At 41.2% G+C, this 20960-nt stretch overlaps 2 protein-coding genes across 8 annotated transcripts in view; one reads left to right on the top strand and one right to left on the bottom strand.

Moving 5' to 3' along the window:
* Positions 1–11135, top strand: part of snap91a (synaptosome associated protein 91a) — a 90439-nt gene extending 79304 nt beyond the window's left edge. For 6 of the 7 annotated variants that reach the window (XM_036129628.1, XM_021321715.2, XM_036129643.1 and 3 more), the window contains 9 exons: positions 1086–1154; positions 2305–2538; positions 5271–5468; positions 5584–5602; positions 5777–5867; positions 7123–7209; positions 7441–7569; positions 10250–10338; positions 10852–11135. In XM_036129628.1, the coding sequence (XP_035985521.1) occupies positions 1086–1154; positions 2305–2538; positions 5271–5468; positions 5584–5602; positions 5777–5867; positions 7123–7209; positions 7441–7569; positions 10250–10330 (908 nt within the window). In that variant the 3' untranslated portion in view covers positions 10331–10338; positions 10852–11135. The remainder of the gene's footprint in view (positions 1–1085; positions 1155–2304; positions 2539–5270; positions 5469–5583; positions 5603–5776; positions 5868–7122; positions 7210–7440; positions 7570–10249; positions 10339–10851) is intronic. The other variant, XM_021321714.2, reaches the window with a different exon arrangement.
* A 2901-nt stretch (positions 11136–14036) lies between these two features.
* prss35 (serine protease 35) lies at positions 14037–19698 on the bottom strand. The gene is made up of 2 exons (XM_012872992.3): positions 19460–19698; positions 14037–16436 (listed from the first exon to the last, which is right to left on the bottom strand). The coding sequence occupies exon 2, from the start codon at positions 16415–16417 to the stop codon at positions 15146–15148; it is 1272 nt and encodes a 423-aa protein (XP_012728446.2). The 5' UTR covers positions 16418–16436; positions 19460–19698; the 3' UTR covers positions 14037–15145.
* Between the last annotated feature and the right edge of the window lie 1262 nt (positions 19699–20960).

The following is a 20960-nucleotide window of genomic DNA, read 5'->3' as shown; positions in this document are numbered from 1 at the left end:
CAAACACGCTTTGAACTTGAGGCCTCTGCTGCAGCGTAAACGCACACACGGCAACAAAGTGCACACTCTTTCTTTATTTCCTTGCAGAATTTCCTTCCCGCACCAGCCCTATTTCATCACACAAATCATCTGTCAACATAACAACAAACGAGTCCATTTACATTTTACAGTTTAGAACATCCTCATGTCTGAGGTCAACACCTTCAGACACAAGACCGAATGGCCTCAGAAGACAAACCACACGAAATAGCATCAGGTCTTAGACAAATAACCATCAGACTTTGGACAAAACACACTTAGACAATATAAAAATAGACAAAACCAACTCACATAAAATGTGCTAAAATGGAAACAGACAGAAAAAGTCAAACAATGAGCATGTGATAACTTGTGGTCAGTGTTGGACTGAAAGGACTGAAACATCCTTAAAGGTGAGGGTTTGAACACCAAACCAGACATCTATGTAATACGTGTTCCCGTTTAACCTTTTTTACTGTTGATGTCATGATGGACCGAACGGCTCATGTCCGTGAGCAAGTTAAAGTGTACAGAAATAAACAGTGTCTCAGTTCAATTCAATTTCATTTATTTAGCGCCAGTGCACAACACACGTCATCTCAAGGTACTTTACAAAGTCAAATTCAATCAAATCATAAAGATAGATTGGTTAAAAAGTTTTAATAAATAAAAAACTTTTGAAGAATACGCATCTTAACACTAGTATTTATCCCTAGATGTCCTGAAACATTGGGGAGCAAGTAAAGAACCAGAAAAAACATGGCTTAGATCCATCCTATTTCCGTGTATCATGCAAGTTCTCAGATTACTGCTTGCCTAGCGTCTGTGTTAGGTCATATTTTCAGCAGAAAAACTCATTTGATTGTCTGAAGAATTATTATTATTGATGCATAGGGTTCCTAAATAATTACAAAGTTGTGTCTATGCTGTTTTTTTGTTAGGGAAAAATGTAGCAGCCTAATACATTTAAGTCAGCATCTCAGCTCTCTGCTATAACTAAATTATTCCACACCTTGTCATGTGATGCTGGCCTGACCTTTCACCTCTCCCTGTATGTGTCCCTGTAGACTCCTTCAGCGGTCCTGCGGAGGAGAAGCAAAGCTCTGCTGCAGCGCCACGAGACGACTTGCTGGGAGGTCAGACTCCACTAACACTCACTCCTCTTTATAAAAATCTGAGTATTTAATGCAAAATGTGGCTACAATAGAAGGAATAAATTGAAATAAAAAAAAGGGAAATGGCTGTTGGAAATGTACTATGCCAATGAAGAAAGTAAGCAGTGAGCAATGATGGAGACGCATTAGTGAGATTAATGTTCTGGTTTCACACACTTGGCAAGCATGCCTGACTTTAATACCGAGCAGTTCCAGAGTGGCTCAGGGTTATTTTAAATTATTTTGCTTAATACATCCTTCAGGATTGGCTCTGCCTCGGTCTTGTCCGACTCATTTCATTTAAAGCTAAGCAGTGAGCGTTGTAATTTGTATATTAGATACAATACAAACGTCAGCATATTGAGGTTTTCATAAATGCACCAATTTCTGCTGTTATGTCTCGTTCTGTATACAGAACCCTTTTGTTATCCCTGGTATAGATGTGTAAAAAGTCTTATGAATTAATTCATATTTTATTGTAGTAACATAACCCCTCAACTGAAATTTTGAGAAATCCCAACTTTAATTTGACTCCATATATCCAGTGTTTGAGCAGCAAGATTATGTTACCAAAGTAACATAATCTTAAAAAAACTTCAGACAATTGAAAATCTGGAATGATCAAATCAGATTTTACAGTATTTTCATCTCAATAAGCAAATATAAAATGATTAGATCTTTGGTCTGTGTTATAAGCCAAGCGTTTGTGGGAGGCTACTGATGGTTTCAGGGTATATGGCTTGTGCCGTGGGCCGGCTCTCCTGCGGTACATGCTATTGTGAACATTTTGAGATGCGGATTTTGAATAAAATGATTTAAGACTCCAGTAAACTTAACATCGGTCTTAATTAGTGATTTCAGCAGAATAATCATCCAAAACAGTGAATGTACATACAGAAATGGTTAACCAGAAAACTAAATCATTTTGCAAACATTAGAATACTTCTTCATAAGTTCCTCTATTTGAAATCCCATTTCCTTTAATTTCTTATTTCAATTTTTGCTTTCTTGGTCAGAGTATAGCAACATCTGTAACCTAATTTTCTCTCCAAGGGGCATTTACATTCATTGAAAGTGGGTTGCTCAACAGATGTGAGCGTGAAGTTTGGGTCCTCCCTGTGTCATCCTTTAGGCCTGATCTCCCCCACTCTTGCTCCCACGGCTGCTCCAGCTCTGGCTCCAGCCTTGGCCCCGGCCGCGGTGCAGAACGACCTCCTGGAGTCTGGCTTCGATGCGCTGGCCTCTCTTCCATCCCCAACACCACCGGTACCCATTGCCGCTTCAGCAGTACCCATGGTGCCAGCCACGGCAGCAACAGAACCTGCATCTACCACACCAGCGCCATCTGGTGGCTTTGATGCCTCAAGTATGTGGAATTCGTTTTTTTTCTTTTAACAACCTGTTTCTTTTTGTCATGCAAAGAGTTAAAAGCTGAAAGCATTTTGTTCGTATAGGTGCAGGTGCTCTGCTTGGCGCGCTTCACTCTGCTCTGTTTGATTAGAAACGAGCTGTTTTCGCTGCAGAACTTGTGGCCTTTTCCTGCTGACAGCTTGGTTTCTGCATGTATGAGGCACTGAAATGCACCGCTGTCACTGGCGTAAAGCTGTTCTTTCTGCTGACTGCTTTTCTCCTCAGCACTGCCGCCTGATTCTTTCTTACATTTTCTTTGCACTTTCACAAACGCTGTGCTTTCTTCACTTTCCGCCCATTCCACCCACTCTTTCTTCTTCTTCGTCCTTCTCTCTGCTGAACACTTCTTCTGCTCTGCTCTCCCTCTGCCCCCCATCTCCCTCCCCCATCTTCACCTCTTCCACTCTGCTGGGTCATTGCTTGCTTCATCTAATCTGTAAATGGTGAGTTCAACTCTGCAGTGCCTTACAGCATGTGCAGCTTGGACGGCGCTCCCTCCCTCCCCACTGTTGTTCAAGGGCTCTTCCAGTGCATGTTGCAAAAGTGCTCCCGTCTACTGCATGAGACAAGATTTGTTGCCATCAGACTGGTTCTTCATTTGACGCTGGGTTTTTAAAAGGTTGCCACGTGGCACCGAGACTTATTGCTATTCATACTTTTCCCCATCTTTGCAAACCTGCAGCTGTAGAGATTGTTGTCATTATGAATGCACTCTTTTTTTTAAGATGATATTACAGTGCCCTCCACACTGGTCATGCAGACAGACATGAAATAAAGCCATCTGTTATTGCAGTAGCATAACTCAGACAAATGTAGAAACATATAATCTTTTATTTGAGCTCATCTTACTTTAAGGAATAATATCGTATTCGTCAACAGGACCGCACTCAGTCCTTTCATATAATATTTGACAAGGGTGGAGCATACAAAGAGGAGGGGGTCTTTGAACATTCCTCCTTGCACAATATCTCTGGATCAAGCAAGAACCATTTCTGTTTGATTCTCCCGGTATCTTAAAGAGCTCATGATGCCATTCACTCTAACAATGTTCCCAGGACGTTGGAAGAGAGAAAAACCCCTGCAGCACATCCTCCACCAGACCTAAACGTGAACATCAGGTGTTTTTTCTTTTTTTTTCAGACGGTCATCCAGTTCTAACTACCACACTTGGGGTGTAGGTTGCAGAAAAGCTCAATCTTGGCCTCTTCTGGCGAACATCCAAGCAGCGCACTGCAAAAATGGATCTAAAAATAAGCAAAATGTTCTTAAACATAGTGTTTTTTTCCTTGATTTGAGCGGGTAAATAAGATCATCTGCCAATGGAATGAGTATTTTGACCCCTAAATTAAGATAATTAGACATTTAGCACTTGAAATAAGATGATGGAGATGAATTGTTCCTATTTTAAGTGCAAAAATCTTATTCTGTTGGCAGATCATCTTATTTACCTGCTCAAATTAAGGACAGATACACAAATTTATTTATTTTTTGACTTATTTTTAGTTCCGTTTTTGCAGTGCGATTAGCACGAGCCACATGATTAGAGTTGCAGTTGTCGGGCAGAAAAGGTCTTTTACTTGCGTTTGTTCTAAACAAGCTGCTAGCATGTCAATAGCATCTCATGGCTGCCACTCTTTGCTGCAGTTCTCTAACAATGAGCTTTCAAGAGTTGTTTTCTTCCTCACTGTGAGGTGACAACAGAAATACGGTTATTATTCCAGCCTTGTTTTTTGCTGTATGGTATTTTAAACCTTTTAATTATTGTTCTTTCTGTAAATACTGTCAGCTTTGAGCAATTGGCAATCGTCCCGTAGCTATTTACTAAATAACTGAATATCAGCATGCATCCACCTGCTGTGCCTGAACGACAGGTTCTCTTGTGTTACCCTTTCTATGGAGTAGGCAAGAGACTCTGTGATGAATTTCCTTTAAATTCCAGAGAAACCTAAAGTCATGGCCAGCAAAGTTAGGTGCCTGTCTCCAGCACTCATTGCGTGAAAAGTTGGGGTACACTCTGGACAGGTCGCCAGTTCATCACAGGGCTAACATAAAAATGTAAAGTATATTTTAACAATCGTTCCGTCAGATGTGTTTTAGAGAATCTGTGAGGAGTGCTATCAATGTGGCCCCAGTTCTTTTGTCTAACGCAGTTATTTCCTACCTGAATGCATTCAAATCAATGGTTATTCTGCATGTTTCAGTCTGAGAGGATGCTGTAATAAGAGATTCATTTACGACATGTGGCACATCTTCAGCAGGGTGTAAGCCGGTGTGGAGGGTGCTGTGTAGTCATTGTTGGACTAAATATGTGTTGTCTAAAAAGAAAAACACCAAAATGTGTGTGACATGTCAGTAACAGAACAGAGCCCTCTATGGCCCTGATGACGCTTGGTTTGCAACCTTTTGGTGTTATCTCTTGTCATATTCCTTCCCAACCTGGCTGAACAACTGGGCGAGTGGGTTTGCTGAAGCCGTGCAGCTTTAAATGCTCAGTCACATTCACAGTTCTGTGTGACATTGTGGATGCCATGCACAGCTGTCTACAGACTCTGGGTTGTCCCCCCCTGTCACTGCACTGCCTGCTCCCATGACCGACCCTTCTGCCTACCTTAGCTAGATTCTGCACTCACAAGTTTGTAATCACCATTTTTGCCTGGTTTCCCACCGTGACCGCCCCCTCTCCACCAGTGTTTGGCGGTTTAGGTGACTTGCTGATGCCCGCGGTCACGCCTCAGAGCACCGGAGGCAGCACAGCTGGAAGCACCGCAGGTAGCATAGGAACTCCCATCGCAGCAGGAGGCATATCGGCCATCCCTCCTGCCACCCCGCCTCCAACCAAAACAATTGGAGGAGATCTGGACTCATCGCTGGCCAACCTGGTTGGAGGTAGACTTAACACATAGAGAATAACCTTTTTTTTTTTTTTTTTTTTTTTTTTTTTTTTTTTTTTTTTACAATGCAGGCTTTGATCTTTAATTCTTTCTTTCTTTCATATTTTCAGATCTTGGAATGAAGAAAAAGTAAGTGTGTGATTAAAAGTGTGAATTATATGACGAAAATCTTCTTTCCTTAAGGCTTAGTAAAACACAGTTAACCATTAAAATAACCGTCCTTTCAGTCATCGAGCCCCAATAAACCAAAACAATCAACCTCAGCTCAAGAAAATTTTGAAATGCATGTTTTCTCTTTTAAAGGGATCCTCTCGCTGAGAAGAAGCTGACAGGAGGCGCCAACTGGATGCCAAAGGTTGCTCCCACGAGCTGGGGTACTCCAGGAGCCCCGATGGTGAGAATTAGAGCACATATGATTCATTGGCAAGCCTTGTTTCTTAGCCCCACGTACTCCACCATTAAAAATTATTGTAAAGGCATAGCAACAACAACAACAAAAAATTTCATATACACACATATAGTATACATACAGCTGGATGTAAAAGTGTAGAGTCATTACACTGACTCTTGAGGACTGTAGTTTAAGACCTCTGTGTTATGAGGAGGGTATGCCTCTGGCCATCGCTAAAGGAGCTGACTTTTTGCAGCTGGATGTTCCCAATTATATTAAAGGAAACTTAAGTGGAAGGAAAAAATGTAGTGGAGAACGATGCATAAGCAGCAGGAATATTGAGTGGATTGTAAAGCAAATTACACTTGAATCTGTGGGAGATTCACAAGACTCGGACTGCAGCTTTAGTGAGGAAGCTAACTGGCTGGATATGTGTGTGAGTTTCCCACTGTCAGTGGTGATTTGGGGAGCCATACTATCTGCTATTGTACATCCACTGTATTTTATTAGGTCACTAGCGGTAAAATTGGAGGCGCTAAAATCAAGGCAGTGAATGAAAACAAGCAACGTTAAATTTGTATCACATTCATATTTCTAACATTAATATTTACCATGTTATCATTTTAGTATCATCCAAATTCAGATAAAAAATTTCACAGAGGTGGTATTAATCGCATTTTGGTTTTTACGACACGCAATTTCACCATGTTCAATATTTCACACCTTCAATTTTTACCAAGTCCAGTGCGATAAATACATTTTTGTTACTTTCACCCCTCATGGCTGAAAGGCTCTATGGAGATGCTAATATTTTTTATCAGCAAGTTTGAGCACCTGCCCTAACGGTCAAAAGCACCCACGCATGCTTTAAGGACCACTGTGCTCGACTGGCCAGTCAACTGGCCTGACCTAAACCCCAGAGAGAATCTTTGGATTATTGTCGAGAGGAAGTTGAGAGACCACAGATTGAACGATGCGGAGAGTTTAAAGCCGCTATCAAAGCAAACTGGGCTGAACATCTCAGCAGAAGCATAGGCTGATCTGCTCCTGCCCAGGCTGCATTGATGCAGTAATTCATACATAAGTAGCACCGACAAAGTATTGGGTGCATTAAATGTTTCAGTTTTTTATTGTTTTTTTGCACATTTTCCAATTTTTTATTTTGGGGTTATTAATTGTAAGCCCTTGGTCAGTTCTCCCAAAGCTTACTGGTCTGGTCCAAGTGTTTTAAGAGCTAAATATCTGTCTGCATGTTTAGGCTGCGGTTGCCCCTGGTGCACCAGGAGCAGCTCCCCCTGTTGCAGCTATGGTGCCAACAATGAGCCCACAGCCTGGCTTTGGCATGGTGAGCTTCTCTTCTGTTTGTATATAGAGAATTTGTGAAAAAAAATGTCCTGGAATAGGGGTTCACTGGCTGAATCGCTACGAAGAATGTACTTGATGAATCTAAGAGCTGTGCTGGAGTAATTGTTACATCTGAAATATATATTTTTAAATTACTCATGCCAAATACTAGCTAGTTGGGTACTATTTGCAGGTAAATAATGATTCCTGATGTGAGGTATTTTCCCAACAGCCTCCTGCAGGAGGACCAGGAGTTCCAATGATGCAGCCCATGATGAGCCAGCCTATGATGGGGCAGCCCATGATGAGACCTCCGTTCACAGGGGTCGCTGGAGCTGCACCCGGAGCACCGGGAGTACCGGTAACCCATCTTACACAATAGGAAGAAAAAAAAATCACTTTGGCTTACTGAGGTATACAAACGCCTTCAACGTTTGGTCAGGGTGCAACCGCAAACATGTGATAAACCAACACAATGTTCTGCATAATAATTGTGAGGTGGAAAGAAAAGGATAAAAATAAATTTGTTTACAAAATGTTTTCATTCGTCCTCCTTAATTGAGACACCCTAAACAGAATCCTGTGCAACCAGCTGCCAGGAGAAGTCACCCACTTGGTTATTTATGTCCGCCTGTGTAGCAAATAAATTTCTTGGTTTACATGCAAACGTAGCACTTTTATCACTATTTAATAGTGAATAATTGGCTAATGGTGCATGTTTAGGTTGGTTGGGAGTGGTAGTCTAAATAACAACAAAGCCAGGACCCCTTGATCCTGGCTACCATTTACAAGGCTACCATTTATAAGAAAGAAGAACATGGAGACGATATAAAAAGAATTGTTTATCAGTAACGTTCATGCTAAAGTACTTTAAGTTTTTCCCATGGGTGTGGCCTGACATCGACTACCAGACCATGAGTGAAACTAGGCTGTTGTGCTTGTATGTGGCAACTCCCAGTAGAAGGAAAGACCCTGGCCTGCATGACACGACATAAAAATAAATTAATTCACACAAAATATTGCAATGTACAATAATAAAGGAAAATCAACGATTTCCTGTCTTTCCTCTCTGCTTGGCAGTTCTCTTGTCTGCGCAGTTACCCTACTGCTACAGAAGAGACACTTTTCACCAAAACCTCAAACAGTGCTTGAGTACAAAAAAATTACAAGGCATTACATTATATAAATATAATGTTTTCTGTTTAACATGACCTCTTTCCTGCGGTTTCTACTGATATCAGGAGCTTATTAGGGTCTTTTCAATAATTTGAATGCAAAATAAAGAACGCCTACCAAAACCTGCTCACCTCAAGTTCAGCATGTCATTTAGGAGTTGGAAGCCAGATTGGCTCGATGGTGTTCATCAGTGATGGTCCTCCTGGTGTCCCTCCTTAGAATGATGATCTGAGCACACAGAGCCCTCCAAGACAGGAATGTTATCAACATTTGCGTGAGGCTGTCGTCCGACGTGTAAAACAGCATTCGAGTTCACTTTTTAACAAGTACTTTTAATGTGGGCATCTGTGCTTTTACCTCTGATTTGCATATTTCATAAATGCCTTTCTGTGAATTTGTTCAGTTTTGTTGCTTTTTCTCCATAGTTGCGTTTGATATAACGACGATCAGCTTTCTCATTTAAATGCACATTGGCATTCATTAGGTGCTGTGCGTTTAATCTGTGCACGTAGAGGGCTGAACATGAGGCGGAACCTGGTACGCAAACGTCCTGGTGCAGCTGAGATCTAGAAAAGGGAAATTTTATGGTGGTGTGCGTGCATTTTTTTTTAAATTTTGCAGTGTTTTATGAATGAGACCCCTGGACTGTTGCTCAGTGCTCCAAAGTCCCCTTTTCAGATGAAAATTAAGTTAAGCATTTAATTTGGAAATCAAGGTCACTGAGTGTGGAGGAGTGGAGAGGATCAGATGATATGATATTTAAATGTTTGGAACCAGTGGCACCTCCAGAAATGTTTGATAGGGGTGGCCAGATTGGGCCACTTAAACTTTTGGGGTGGCACACTGAAACTAAATGCCATCATTTCAGGATTTTATTCTACTGTTGTAGTAAAGCTGCCTGTAGAAAACTATCTTAAAGACTGAAGTGAACGCCTACTAATATCTTTTGGTTTATTGTTTGATTTTTAATGTTACTAATGATCTAATGTGCAGAGACCAATAACAGTACAGTTAACATTTTGAGTTGAACAATTCCTTTTTATTGTGTGATCATATTAGGAATAAGGTGTACATTTATTAATTTAGTGAGAAAGTAAAATAGAAAGTAGATACTGGCAGATACAAATAAAAGTGCAATAGAAGGTCAAGAAGAGCGGCTGCCTTGCTGGCTGTGCATAATGGGATCAAATGCTATTCTGATGTTACTATAATTTAATGGCGAGTGGAGTGGCCAGGACATGGCATGGGGTGGCTGTGGCTACTTGTGGCGCCATTGATTGGAGCTCGTCTATTTTGAACTTTTTTCCCACTAGAAGTAATACTACAGTTCAATCATTAAAGACCAACTACTAAATCTGCACAGAAGAGAAGCTACAGGAGCTTGAATGTTCTGGTATTTGCATTTGGGGTTGAGTGGAGGATATTTTTTGACATGCCTGTAGAAAAAAATAACTTAAGAGTTTTTTTTATTTAGAATTTGCGCTTGCTACAGATTTCTAAAATAGGTTATGTGCGAGAAAACCTATACTGGATTTTTTTTTTCCTGAAAGACAATCTCTATGGTGAAACATGGTAGTGGCATCTTCATGCTCTGGGAAGGTTTTTTTTTTTTTTTGTGTGTGGACATTTTCTCCTGCTTTACAATTATAAGCTACTTTGTGTTGGTCTGCAAAATAAAATCCCAATGAAATACATTGTTTGTGCTTGTAACCTGATCAAATGTGTTCATGGGTTCATGGATGCTTTGGCAAGGAACCAAGCTTTCAGGAGTCACATGATGTAAGCAGAATGTATACAGCTATTCTAGAACGCTGAAAATGTCACGTTTTAAAGGATCTAGTGTGTGTGTGTGTGTGTTTTTCTAGCTTTCTTCAGGACCTGCGAATCAGAGCCCCAAGAAGCCCAAGGACCCTCTGGCAGACCTCGACCTCAAGGACTTCTTGTAATTCCCCAGGTATAAATTTTTTTCTTTTTATTTTTCCATGCTGTGTGTACTTTGAGTTAGGAGAATTTCAGCAAGAAGAACGTAGTCATAGCCACTGGTAGGTGAGGCTGCTTCGTTCATACTTTCCCAATGGCAAACACCATTGTTGGAGTGTCCCCTACTAGCACTCTGAACAGAAGACTGGAACACAAACACTTCTAATCAGCTAAAAATCATTAATTGTATCATTTTAGACAATCCACATTTAAACAAAATACTACAACTGGTTACGCCTACAGATTTAGGGAAAAGGGAGAATTAAATGGTCATTACATGCTGATTTTTGTGATTAAAGAGCACTGTAGAATGTCCAGCATGTGGTCACACTCCCCATTAGTCGGTCTAGTGTACAAACAGCGTTAGGATCCCAGAAAAACAGCATACAACTGAGCAGCATGTTTCACGTTTTGGCAATTAACTTACACTTTATTGAAACTAAAAAGATGAACAAGTCTGAACAAGTCTGTATTTCCTGTCTTCCAGCTGCTTTCCTTTCTGGATCAGAGCCTTCTCAATGTTTACCTGGTGTCTGTGAACATCCCAAGATGCCAGCGATGTTCAGCTAATCTTTTTCTCCTCCTCCTCCTCACCCGTCCATGACCCAACTTCTCCTGTGTGATGTTGTAGCACAAACTGTGAAAGTGAACCATAAGGGATTATATATAAATATAGGAGAAAAGGAATATCCCAAGCTTGTGCTTATGTCGATGTACTGATTTTATTGTCGAAACAAAATGACACAAAATCCTGACAAAAAAAAAAAAAAACAACAACAAACAAATGTTCAGGAAGATTAGTGAGAGGAAGTGAAGAAATATGTGTTTAGGTTTATTTATCGTGCTGAGTTGAATGATTGATGTGCTTTGGTGTCCTAAGCCCCACCCACATTCCATCAATGTCTCCGCCTCCTTACTGAGGGGGGAGGAGCTCTACGGTGTTCCCACGGATGAGATTGGTAAACAAAACCCCGGAAGATTAAGGAGAGGCGTACCACGCGTGATGTTTACAGGAAGGTCCTCTTTGATGTACATAGGCTCCTTTGGTGAGGATTACGTCTTTATTGTTGGTTTGTTGAAGAGAATCTCAAAAGTGAATCAGACATGAAATCGTAAGAAGTCGTGTGAGTGTCCTATTTGCCGTCATCATTGGAATTATCTGAAACAAGTGAGGCCGCCATTAAAACATTGATATTGTATATTTAGAACAACCTTGGTGGGCGTTTCAGTTCTAAAAAAAAACATCAAGTGGTCCTTTTTTCTCTCTTTTTTTTTATTTGTGGCCTAATTTTCTATGTTTTTTTTATGTCCATTGGTTGTATACCATGTACAGAATTCATTTTGCCTCATTAGGGTAATTGTCCAGACTGCTGTGGTCGTCTGCACACCCATCTGTTAAAGAACATATCTTGGAACTTTGTGTACTCCCAGAAAAATAACACTTTAGTCTTCTTAGAGGTGTGTTTGTACTTTCTTTCAGTAGAAATGTTAAAAGTTGTTGACTCACTCTTCCGTTGTCGATTTTAACCGTCTGTTTTGTAATTTCTATCATTTCCGAAGCAAACACCATGCTCAGATGGGTCAGACTAGCTGATGTCACTCATGACATTATCAAAGTTACCACGATAAGTAAACGTGAGGCTCAGCAGCCTGGCAGGGGCTGCTATGAGATGCTCACAGCGTGATTAGCCTTAGTAAAAACAAACTGGTATCACTGTATTTTCCCAAGATTTGTAATCAATAAGTTAAACATGATTTAACTTCTTATATTCAAAACTGATAACTATCGATCCCACCATTGCGGAAATTATATAACATTTTCTTTATTGCCATTATAAATTACCTTTAATGTTATTGCTTATTTGATTCTGATGGAAGCGTTTAAGCAAAAGTATAAGATAGCTACCCGTTAGTTTAGCATCAGGTTCTAGAGTCCTTGTTGCACATAGGTTTACTCCTTTTTGTCATTCTTTGATTCACAGATTAACAAATGTAAAACAAGCTGATATCAGCTGCTTAGCGGGGCTATATGCCACTTGAAGCTTACCAACAACACTAATAAAGGTGATAGATCCTTAGTTTCCAAACCAAGCACCTTGACTGCCCGTTTTCCCCAATTGGACGTTTTTTTATTTTTCAAGCACATGATTTTGTCTTTCTAGTCAGCAAGAGAAAGGTGAAGTAGCTTTATTTCAGCCAGCTTGACAGCAGTGCGCAGCAGCACGCAGGGGAGGGTCATTGCTGAGAAATATCCGGTCAGTCTAACGCTTTCTCTGGTAGCTTCGGTTTACCTTGAGAGCTGTAATCAGCCCATGGCTGGTCGGTTGAGCAGGAGAAGCAAGCTTAGTGACTCTGGTCGTTTCACTTTGACGAGAAAAGATACAAAATTCCATCTGCAGTTTAAAGGTCCACTTATAGTGCTTTCCCTCTAAGCAAAGCAAACTTCAAAGCTGGCCTTATTCACAAGCAACTCGAGGGCTTTTTCTCTGATCAGTTCTCCTTGACGCTATTAGCAGCCAACATTCTGCGTTGCTCCTTTAACACCCAGGTGCGTAAACATAACCTGTTCCTGCAGAACGTGAGTTTAGTAAAACTAAGCTAAGCTCACGTTTAGTTTCTGTCTGAGCATTGTGTTTGACTCATTTATCAGTTGCGAACGTTTGGCTTGTTGTCAGTGGAATCTCTGTAATCCTCTGTGGCCTCCTTGGAAGTAATGTATGGAGAAATCCATTCAGGGCCGTTGTTGAACCTTTCAGCCATTCTCCCTTTCAGAACCACTTTCAGTAGAACGACTTTGTTTGGAGTGTAAACACACATTTGGTCATAATTTAACGACAGTCTCCTCTCCTGTGCTGTAAACTACAGAAAGTGATCAATCTTTCTCTGTGTCCGTTCTCTGTCATGTTTGTGGATTGGTTGTGAGAGTCAGAGTAAATCACGGGAGAGTATTAACATTTTTTTTTTCTTGACTGAATTATTAGAACTGTATTTTTCTTTAGTTGTAAATTCATTTGATTTACGATGGCCCTTCCCAGTGCATGTAAGTCCCTCGAGATGCAATAAATTGGATGACGGCTTGAACTGCTCTTACTTTTCTTTCCCCTACAACATGAACTTTTCCAGACTACATTTTAAAGTCCACCCTGTTGAAACTAACGGCTTGAAACAGGAGCACCTGCTTTAATAACCACAAACTGCCTGAAATCAACGCTAAGCCGTACATTTACTAAACTTTAAAGATTGCTTTTTCTGTAAGGAATCCATACTGTTAAAAGTACTAATGAGACAACAATGCCATTAGCTAAGTAATTGTATACTTAAGAAAATGTCCAGATATATAATATTGTTCTATTGGGTGGATGAATGAAACCATTTGTGTCAGATGATACTAACAAGCTTGCACAAATAAGTTCTTATTGCATATTTTCCTCTTGTCCAACCACAATACTGGATCATTACCAGATTTTTAATCCCCATCTTCAAATATAATTTACGTTAAGCTTTCCTACATGCATCCCTACATAAAAGTTGTATTTCAATGTTTTGCAGGCCAAAACCAACTCAAGTAATTGAGAAGCATACTTTTCTAGAGGGTGTAATCTTTTTCTCTACCGTTTCTTGGCTTCTGTGATCTCGGATCATTTATTTTCTTCACACAGACACACACACAAGCAAAGGGGAATCTTGGTTTAATGGTTTGTAGGCTTCAATTGTTAAAAAAAATAAAAAATACTTACGGATATTTGCTATTTAAAAGGATAGCCTTGCATTTCTTTGTAGTAAAAGCAACTGAAGCAACTCAAAGATATTACATTTAATTTTAAACAAGTTATATATATAAAAAAACAATGTGGCTGTAAAGCAAAATCTTGTTTACTCCTCAGAAAGAGAACTAAAAACAGCTCAAGTAAATTGGTGATTGGTTCAGTCTTAATGTAACACAAATATGTAGCCTAACCTATTAGTTCAAAGTTACAGTACTAGGCCACCAAAAATATTTTCTAAGAAGTCTTCCCAAAAGGGAGACCAAAAGGTTACAGTCCCATAAATTAGCACCACGTCGTTCTCTGCTCTAGATATGTGCACAACAATGAAAACACATTTCACTGTATTGCAAAAATGATTGAAAGAGGATGAGACACAAATCATTCAAAAAGCAAAAAAGAAAAAAAAAACAATCTATAAAGCATCCAAAAGGGGAAAAAAATATTATTTTAAACATAGATAAACACAAATCATACCAGCTTATTATTTTTCTTTTAGCTTTCTCTGAAGCTTCATACAGGTTCATTATTTTAATCAATGTATATAAGTTGGCTTTTGGATGACTTGTTATTGCCAATGCTCACATTTTACGCTTACAGTGGTGGAGACGTCTTTTCTCTTCTATGATAAGACCTTGCGGGTATATAAATGGTTTATACCATTCACTATACGGTGACAATGGAGGCACATTTATTTAAAAAACAAAAAATTTCAAAGCAGAAACTGCAGACTTAAAAAAAAAATATTTAAAACCTCTTCTTTTCCCAGATATATTTTTAACAAATAAATAAAAAAAGACAACTGATAAGCCACAGTCCTCTTGATGCATTGAAGAGTTCCACTTTAATCAGTGTAGCCGAGTCATAAGGAGGCACGCACGGGGCAGAAGGAGCAGTTGCCTCGCTTCTGCTTGGTGAGACAAGGGGATGTTTAAAGGTAGGTGCAGTCTTTTAGGTGGAACCAGGGTGAAAGATGGTGGGTAGGAGGAGGAAAAAGGGGAGTTTCTGTGTGTTGTTTTAGGCTACCTGACACTCGCTCGAGTCCCCGTGGACCCAGTAGCAGATCTGAGCGTACTTGAGGGGTGTTATCCTCACGGCCACATTGTAATCCTGCTGCGTCCCGTCCCCGTTAACGTCCACCCACTGGTGGCCAGAGAAAACCCCGATGATCTTCCTCTTCCACTTCTTCTTGCCTGGCTCTTTGAGGCGGATGTAAACTCCCGAGCCGCTGGAGCCGGGTTTGGCATCGCAGTACTGGTACAACAAGTCATTGGATTCGTCAGACACGGAGCAGAACCGGTACACCAAGTTACCAGGTCGGTCATCGTCAAAGCCAGAGAAGTGGATCCTACCAGCAGGGAGCTTCTTGACGGAGGGGATAACGCCCAGATCCATGTAATTTACTTTTGGGGCCCTCTTCAGCTCGAGAACAGCGTAGTCGTAATCCGCAGCCAGACCTTTTGACACACCTTTAAACCAACCCTTGGGAACCTGAGTCTGTTTGACTCTGGTCCACCTGAATGAAGGTTTCCCAGAGTCAACACTCCGACGACTCCGGGTACTCTTGCCTTTTCCTCTTCCCTTGCGTTCCCCTTTTTCCCCCTTTTCCTCCTTTTCCATGGCTTCCTCTTTATCTTTACTCCCCTTTCTTCTTCTGCCCTTTTCTTTCCCTCTTCCTTTGCCTCCTTTTCCCCTCCTGCTTTTCTCCTTCAGAATGCCAACGCGTAGCTTCTGAACTCCGTCCAGGTAATCCTTTCCGTCGTGAATGCAGTGCGCAGCTGTCAGCACATGTTTGGGGGACACCAGAACCCCAGAGCACCCGGTGGAGATTTTCACCGAGGTGGAGAAGGGGTATTTGGTGGAGTACTGCTTGTCAGCGATGGTGAAGCGAGTATCTGTGCCATACACCTCCCGTTTGCGACGGGAGCTGGAGGAGCGGTTCCTGGGCCACGCAGTCACTTCATTGAGGCCGTGCACAGAAACGGAGGTGTACGTGCGAGTGCCGTTCTCGTAGACCGTCTCGTAGGACAGGAACTGCTCCAAATCGTTCAGAGAAGGTGAGGGGAGGCGGCGCTGGCACTCGATCCCACAGGTGCCACTCAGCTCCGGTTGAGGATGGGCTGAGAAGTTGGGGATGCTGAGGGGCACAGTACGTCGTTTCCTTACCAGTGGCACCTTCCATTGGGGCCAGGTGTACTTGTCGTCGATTGTGTTCTCCTCAGCCGCTACGGCCACCACCACAGTCAGCACCGTCACTAGGAGCAGGACGGAAAGTGGTATGGGGCCCATGGTTATGTTGGGCCTGGCTCTGAAACGTAGAGAACCGAAGATGAAAACATTAATCATAGTTGATCTGAATAGATTTTGCTTTATGTGACATTCACAGGTGGCAACGAACGCTAACCTTTGTGTCACAGGTCTTGGGTTCACTGTAACACTTTGGAGTTTCAGAAAAAATATCCTACTTAACCAAATACAATACAATGAACTTCTGACACAGTCAGCATAGATTATTGTTACTTAGGCTCCTGTCGCTTCTGGAAGCTCAAATTTAGGATCCTAAAGGGATAGTTTCCAATTTTTGATGGAAGGTTTTTGTTAAAAGTTAAAACCAGGAGTAAAAATCTCTTTTGGCAATTTCATTTTTTTAAAGAAACTGACGTAAATTAACAGCTAAACCCTTTTAAAGTGAAAATCCCCATAGTCATTGTCATTTAATATGAATCTTATTTTTTTTTACCCTTTAAACTGTTGTCAAAATGGACTTTTGGTTGATATTCACTCTGAAGCTGGAAGTTGAAGGTGGTTTGTATATACAGACAGAATAGCTGTCGGATCTAAAATTGCAGAAGTGCAAGTTAGAGCTATGACATTTTTCTAAACTTTAAAAGGGTGCTTTTGGTCCTGGCCCTGAACCTCCAACCCCATCCATCTAAGGGCTAACCATTAGCTTCAGCCTCAAGGAGCAGTTAGTCCGGATTACTGTTAAATGAAGACGCTGAGAGTTAACCATTTTGGAATTAGCATATAAATTAAAACTCTATGAACCCCTATGAAGATAGTACAGTTTTAGTTTGTGTATATATATATATATATATATATATATATATATATATATATATATATATATATAAACCTGACTGAGATCCACTGATAGTCAAAAGGAAGTATAGCCAATTCCATTTATAGCCACAGGGAGGCGGTGCAGCTCTAACTTTCAAAGGAGACATTAACAGAGCAGGTCAGGGGTGTGTGTGTGTCACACTTGAATGTGTTAAAGCTCTCTGAGATAGCTGGTGCTGTTATTCATACAAGTCAGTAGCGCTTAGTTTTATGTTTTCCTGAGCCTCTACAGCTTAACTCCAGAGCTGATGCATTAGCTGTGTGGTTAAAAGATGATTTCTGCTCTCTGAATCTATAGCTGGAGGCAGTGGGCAGCGAGAAGAACTTGGACCCGGACTCTGTAAATGAGCTGAGACGTTGGCTTGGAGGTTTGCCACAATGGTTAACCTTCCCCTTCAGTAATGACCATATCTGGTTTCCTGAGCTTCACAATCCTCCCTCCAAGTTGCATCAAACAAAGAGACCACGAAGACGGATGGCGTCTGCCTCTTCCCTACAACTTTTAACTACCCCTGAATCCACATATGTGCATAAACTTGGGTGTGTTGTAATAGATTCAACAGACAATAACGACAGAAGAAAGTAGCAGAAATGAAATTCATCAGCAAGGCATTGGCAGTGAAGTCCCTTTGGACTTTTCAAACAGTGGAAAAGAAAATCATTTAGATGGAGGAGGATTTACAGCTTCAGTTAATAGTTTATAGACAAATTAAAAGTGAAATGCTGCTGTCTTGTACATCAAATAAGTCTAAGACAAACATTTAAGGGGAAAGCATGGAGCATGGAAGTTGAAATGTTTCACATAGATGATTGTACAGTTCAACAAATTAAAGCTCCCAGGAGGATTTCCTCATTAGCTCTGTCTCCACCTGCAGATCATCCAATATTTCATCACCTAGGGCCGGCTCATGAAATCTGACCTCAGCTCATATAAGAGCAGCAGAAATTATTGAATTTGCATTAGAATCCGACTTTTAATATATGTGCCTGATTCTGAAGGTTTTCCTAGTCCTATGTCCATTCAAGCTGTCCTGGGGCCCACCTGAGCAGCATGGTGGCCCTATAAGCAGCCAGAAGGTTTGCCTATACTTAAGGGTGCCCCATAACAACTGCAATTACTCAAGATGTACTTCACGTTTCTTTTGAAAAGACTTTATGCTTTACTTTTGTGTTTATTCTGCAGTAAGCGCAACGTCTCCAACTGACTGCGACTGCAGACGGGAGATTTTTGAGGCTTGAGTCCTCCCCACAGCCTCCTATAAAACACAGCCAGCGGCTGTAATCTAACCAGGGTACAACAGACGGGTAATAAAATACATGGCCACAAGGAGCTGTAAAACACTTTCAATAAATGAAAGAGCAAAAATGACCTTTAGTTTCTGCTTTCTGCCTAACGTCACACTCCTGCTGCCAGACTCGGGCGCAACACAAAAACCAGAGGAGCGCCATCCCATGAATCAGCGTGGGATGGAAACAGATACGCTGCCATGAAGGCGCTGATTTCAACTCAACCGTTTTCCACTGCAGTCAGCTAAAGAGGATGACGAGGCCGTGCCCTCTGCATCCTTCAGCGCAGGGGAAAGTGTCAGAAGCAAAGTGGTCGATAGGTGGCGCTCTGAGGCTCAATCTTGTATGCTCAGCTCTTTTGCTCAACCCAGACTGGGTGTTAGTAAAAGGGGGGAGAAATATTACAATTCGGCACATTTTCCCAACTGTCTTTAACCAATCAGGATAAGACATTAGGAGAAAAATAAATATAGGAAAATAAAATATATGACAGACTAAAAGATAAATAAATATATAGCAAATATTTTCTGATTTGTCTATCTAAGTCTTTGTGAATCATGGTATTGCTGGTTGTCTGATTAATGTATAGTTTATAATGTCAATAATAACCAATATAATATTTTGCAAACTATCCTTCAGACGTCTGTTGATCCTTTTGCATCATTCATGTGTAGCTGCCAGTTATTCTGACATTTATCCCTTACAATCTCCATTAACGCACCAGAGGATGAAAAAATTATGAAAATGGAAATTCTGGAACAGCGTCCACTTTTCATGCTATACAATATCCCACAAATTCCCATTTTAATGAAAAAAAAATAATACAAAACATAGCAGTAAATTCAAAGATTTTTTTTGAGACGCTTCAGTGCATTTTTCTATCTGGAGCCGTAGTGAGCAGGAGACCAAAGGTGTTCCTACCTGCTCGCATCCGATTGATGGATTATGCCAGGTCCGCAGTGGATTGTTTCTTGTCCTTGGATGTACACAAATATGATCCCGGTGGCAAACGAACGGCTTTCACTGCATCCCCCAGACGTGCTATCATCAGTAGAGCCACAGCTGCCTGCTCCTCATTGCTCCTTCGGAGAGTCTGAGGGAAAAGTCGCAGCCAGGACGCTCCGCTCAGGCTGCACTTGATGCTGAGGAGGGAGGGCTGAGAGAGAGAGGAGGAGGAGGAGGAGGTGGAGGAGAAAAGAAAATATAAAAGAAACTTTTTTTTTTCCCTCCGCCCCGTGACAAAAGTTGTTCTCTGTTGGGTGGGGCAAAGGCTTTTGGACCTAACCAAAGGAGTGCACTGAGGGTGAAAGGGTTCTGTTCAGGCAGTGTGCAGGTCCTGCTGCAGGCTGCAGCTCAGACAGGAGGTTAAATCATTCCTGACAGCGGCTCTCAGTGGACCATGAAGAAAGAATAGCTCCTCTGCAACAATCTGAGTTGGCCAAGTTTAGTCTCACCTCTGCTGAAGGCCCTTCGAAGTGCTTCACAGAAGAGCCAGGTCCACCCAAAGGACACTCATCAACGCGCACGCATTAATCACCGACACTGCCCAGCAGCACATCACCACATGACAGGAGGAAAATGGAATCGAATACGCAACTTTCCAAATCCAAAACCACTTCTCTACCAGTGTTGGTGACTTAAATATTTTATTGCAGAAGCATTATTTCATGCTGAGAGTTTGAAAAATGAAAACTTTAATTGCAGTATATCCGTCTTAAGACATAACTGTTGAGCAAAATCATCTCTGCTCCGAATCTAAGACTTCCTTTAAACTAAATCTACTCTATAATCAGAATGTGGGAACTTAGTAATCCATAGCTTTCAGTACCCTGTAGTATGTGGCAGATATGATGTGACACAGTAGCCCATGTCTTTTAGCCACAAACATTCATATTTATCGTACCACCATGCAGAGTAAGTAAGATGTTGAAGGAGGTCTCAAAAAAAAAAAAAGAAAGTCTGTCAGAGAACCGCAGCAAACAGTGGCATGGGGCTCAAGGAGTGTCTGTAGCAACCATTATAAATGCTGCATGCCAGCATGTTTGAAAGTAAGGTAAGTCAAACTATTTCTGTCCCGCCATCACTAACGTAAACATGTTGAACTTCAGAAACACTGCTGGGATGTTAGCCGGATTGGTTTGTTTTTTGGCACACCGGAGGTTGGGTTGGCATGAAAAAAGAGAAGATGTCAATTTGCACTAATTATTTTTCTTTAAAACGACTGACCAACCAAAACTTGTGTACAACAGCGAAGCCAATGGAAATTTTTTTAGCTCCCTGTAGTCTATAGTTTTGTAGAACTACAAATACAATTTTGGACATCTAGAGCAGGGGTCACCAACATGATGCCCGTGGGCACCAGTTAGCCCCATAGACCACATGTGGTGCCCTCAAGCTCGTTCTAAAACTCGCACCACCCTCC

This window comes from Fundulus heteroclitus, chromosome 3 (assembly GCF_011125445.2).
Source record: "Fundulus heteroclitus isolate FHET01 chromosome 3, MU-UCD_Fhet_4.1, whole genome shotgun sequence".
Classification (NCBI taxonomy): Eukaryota; Metazoa; Chordata; class Actinopteri; order Cyprinodontiformes; family Fundulidae; genus Fundulus; species Fundulus heteroclitus.
Note: the sequence above shows the minus strand (reverse complement) of the source record. Positions and strands in the feature narration are given on the sequence as shown.

Coding starts and splice junctions, on each gene's coding strand:
- prss35 (XM_012872992.3), bottom strand. CDS start 16,417: ATGGGCCCCATACCACTTTCCGTCCTGCTCCTAGTGACGGTGCTGACT.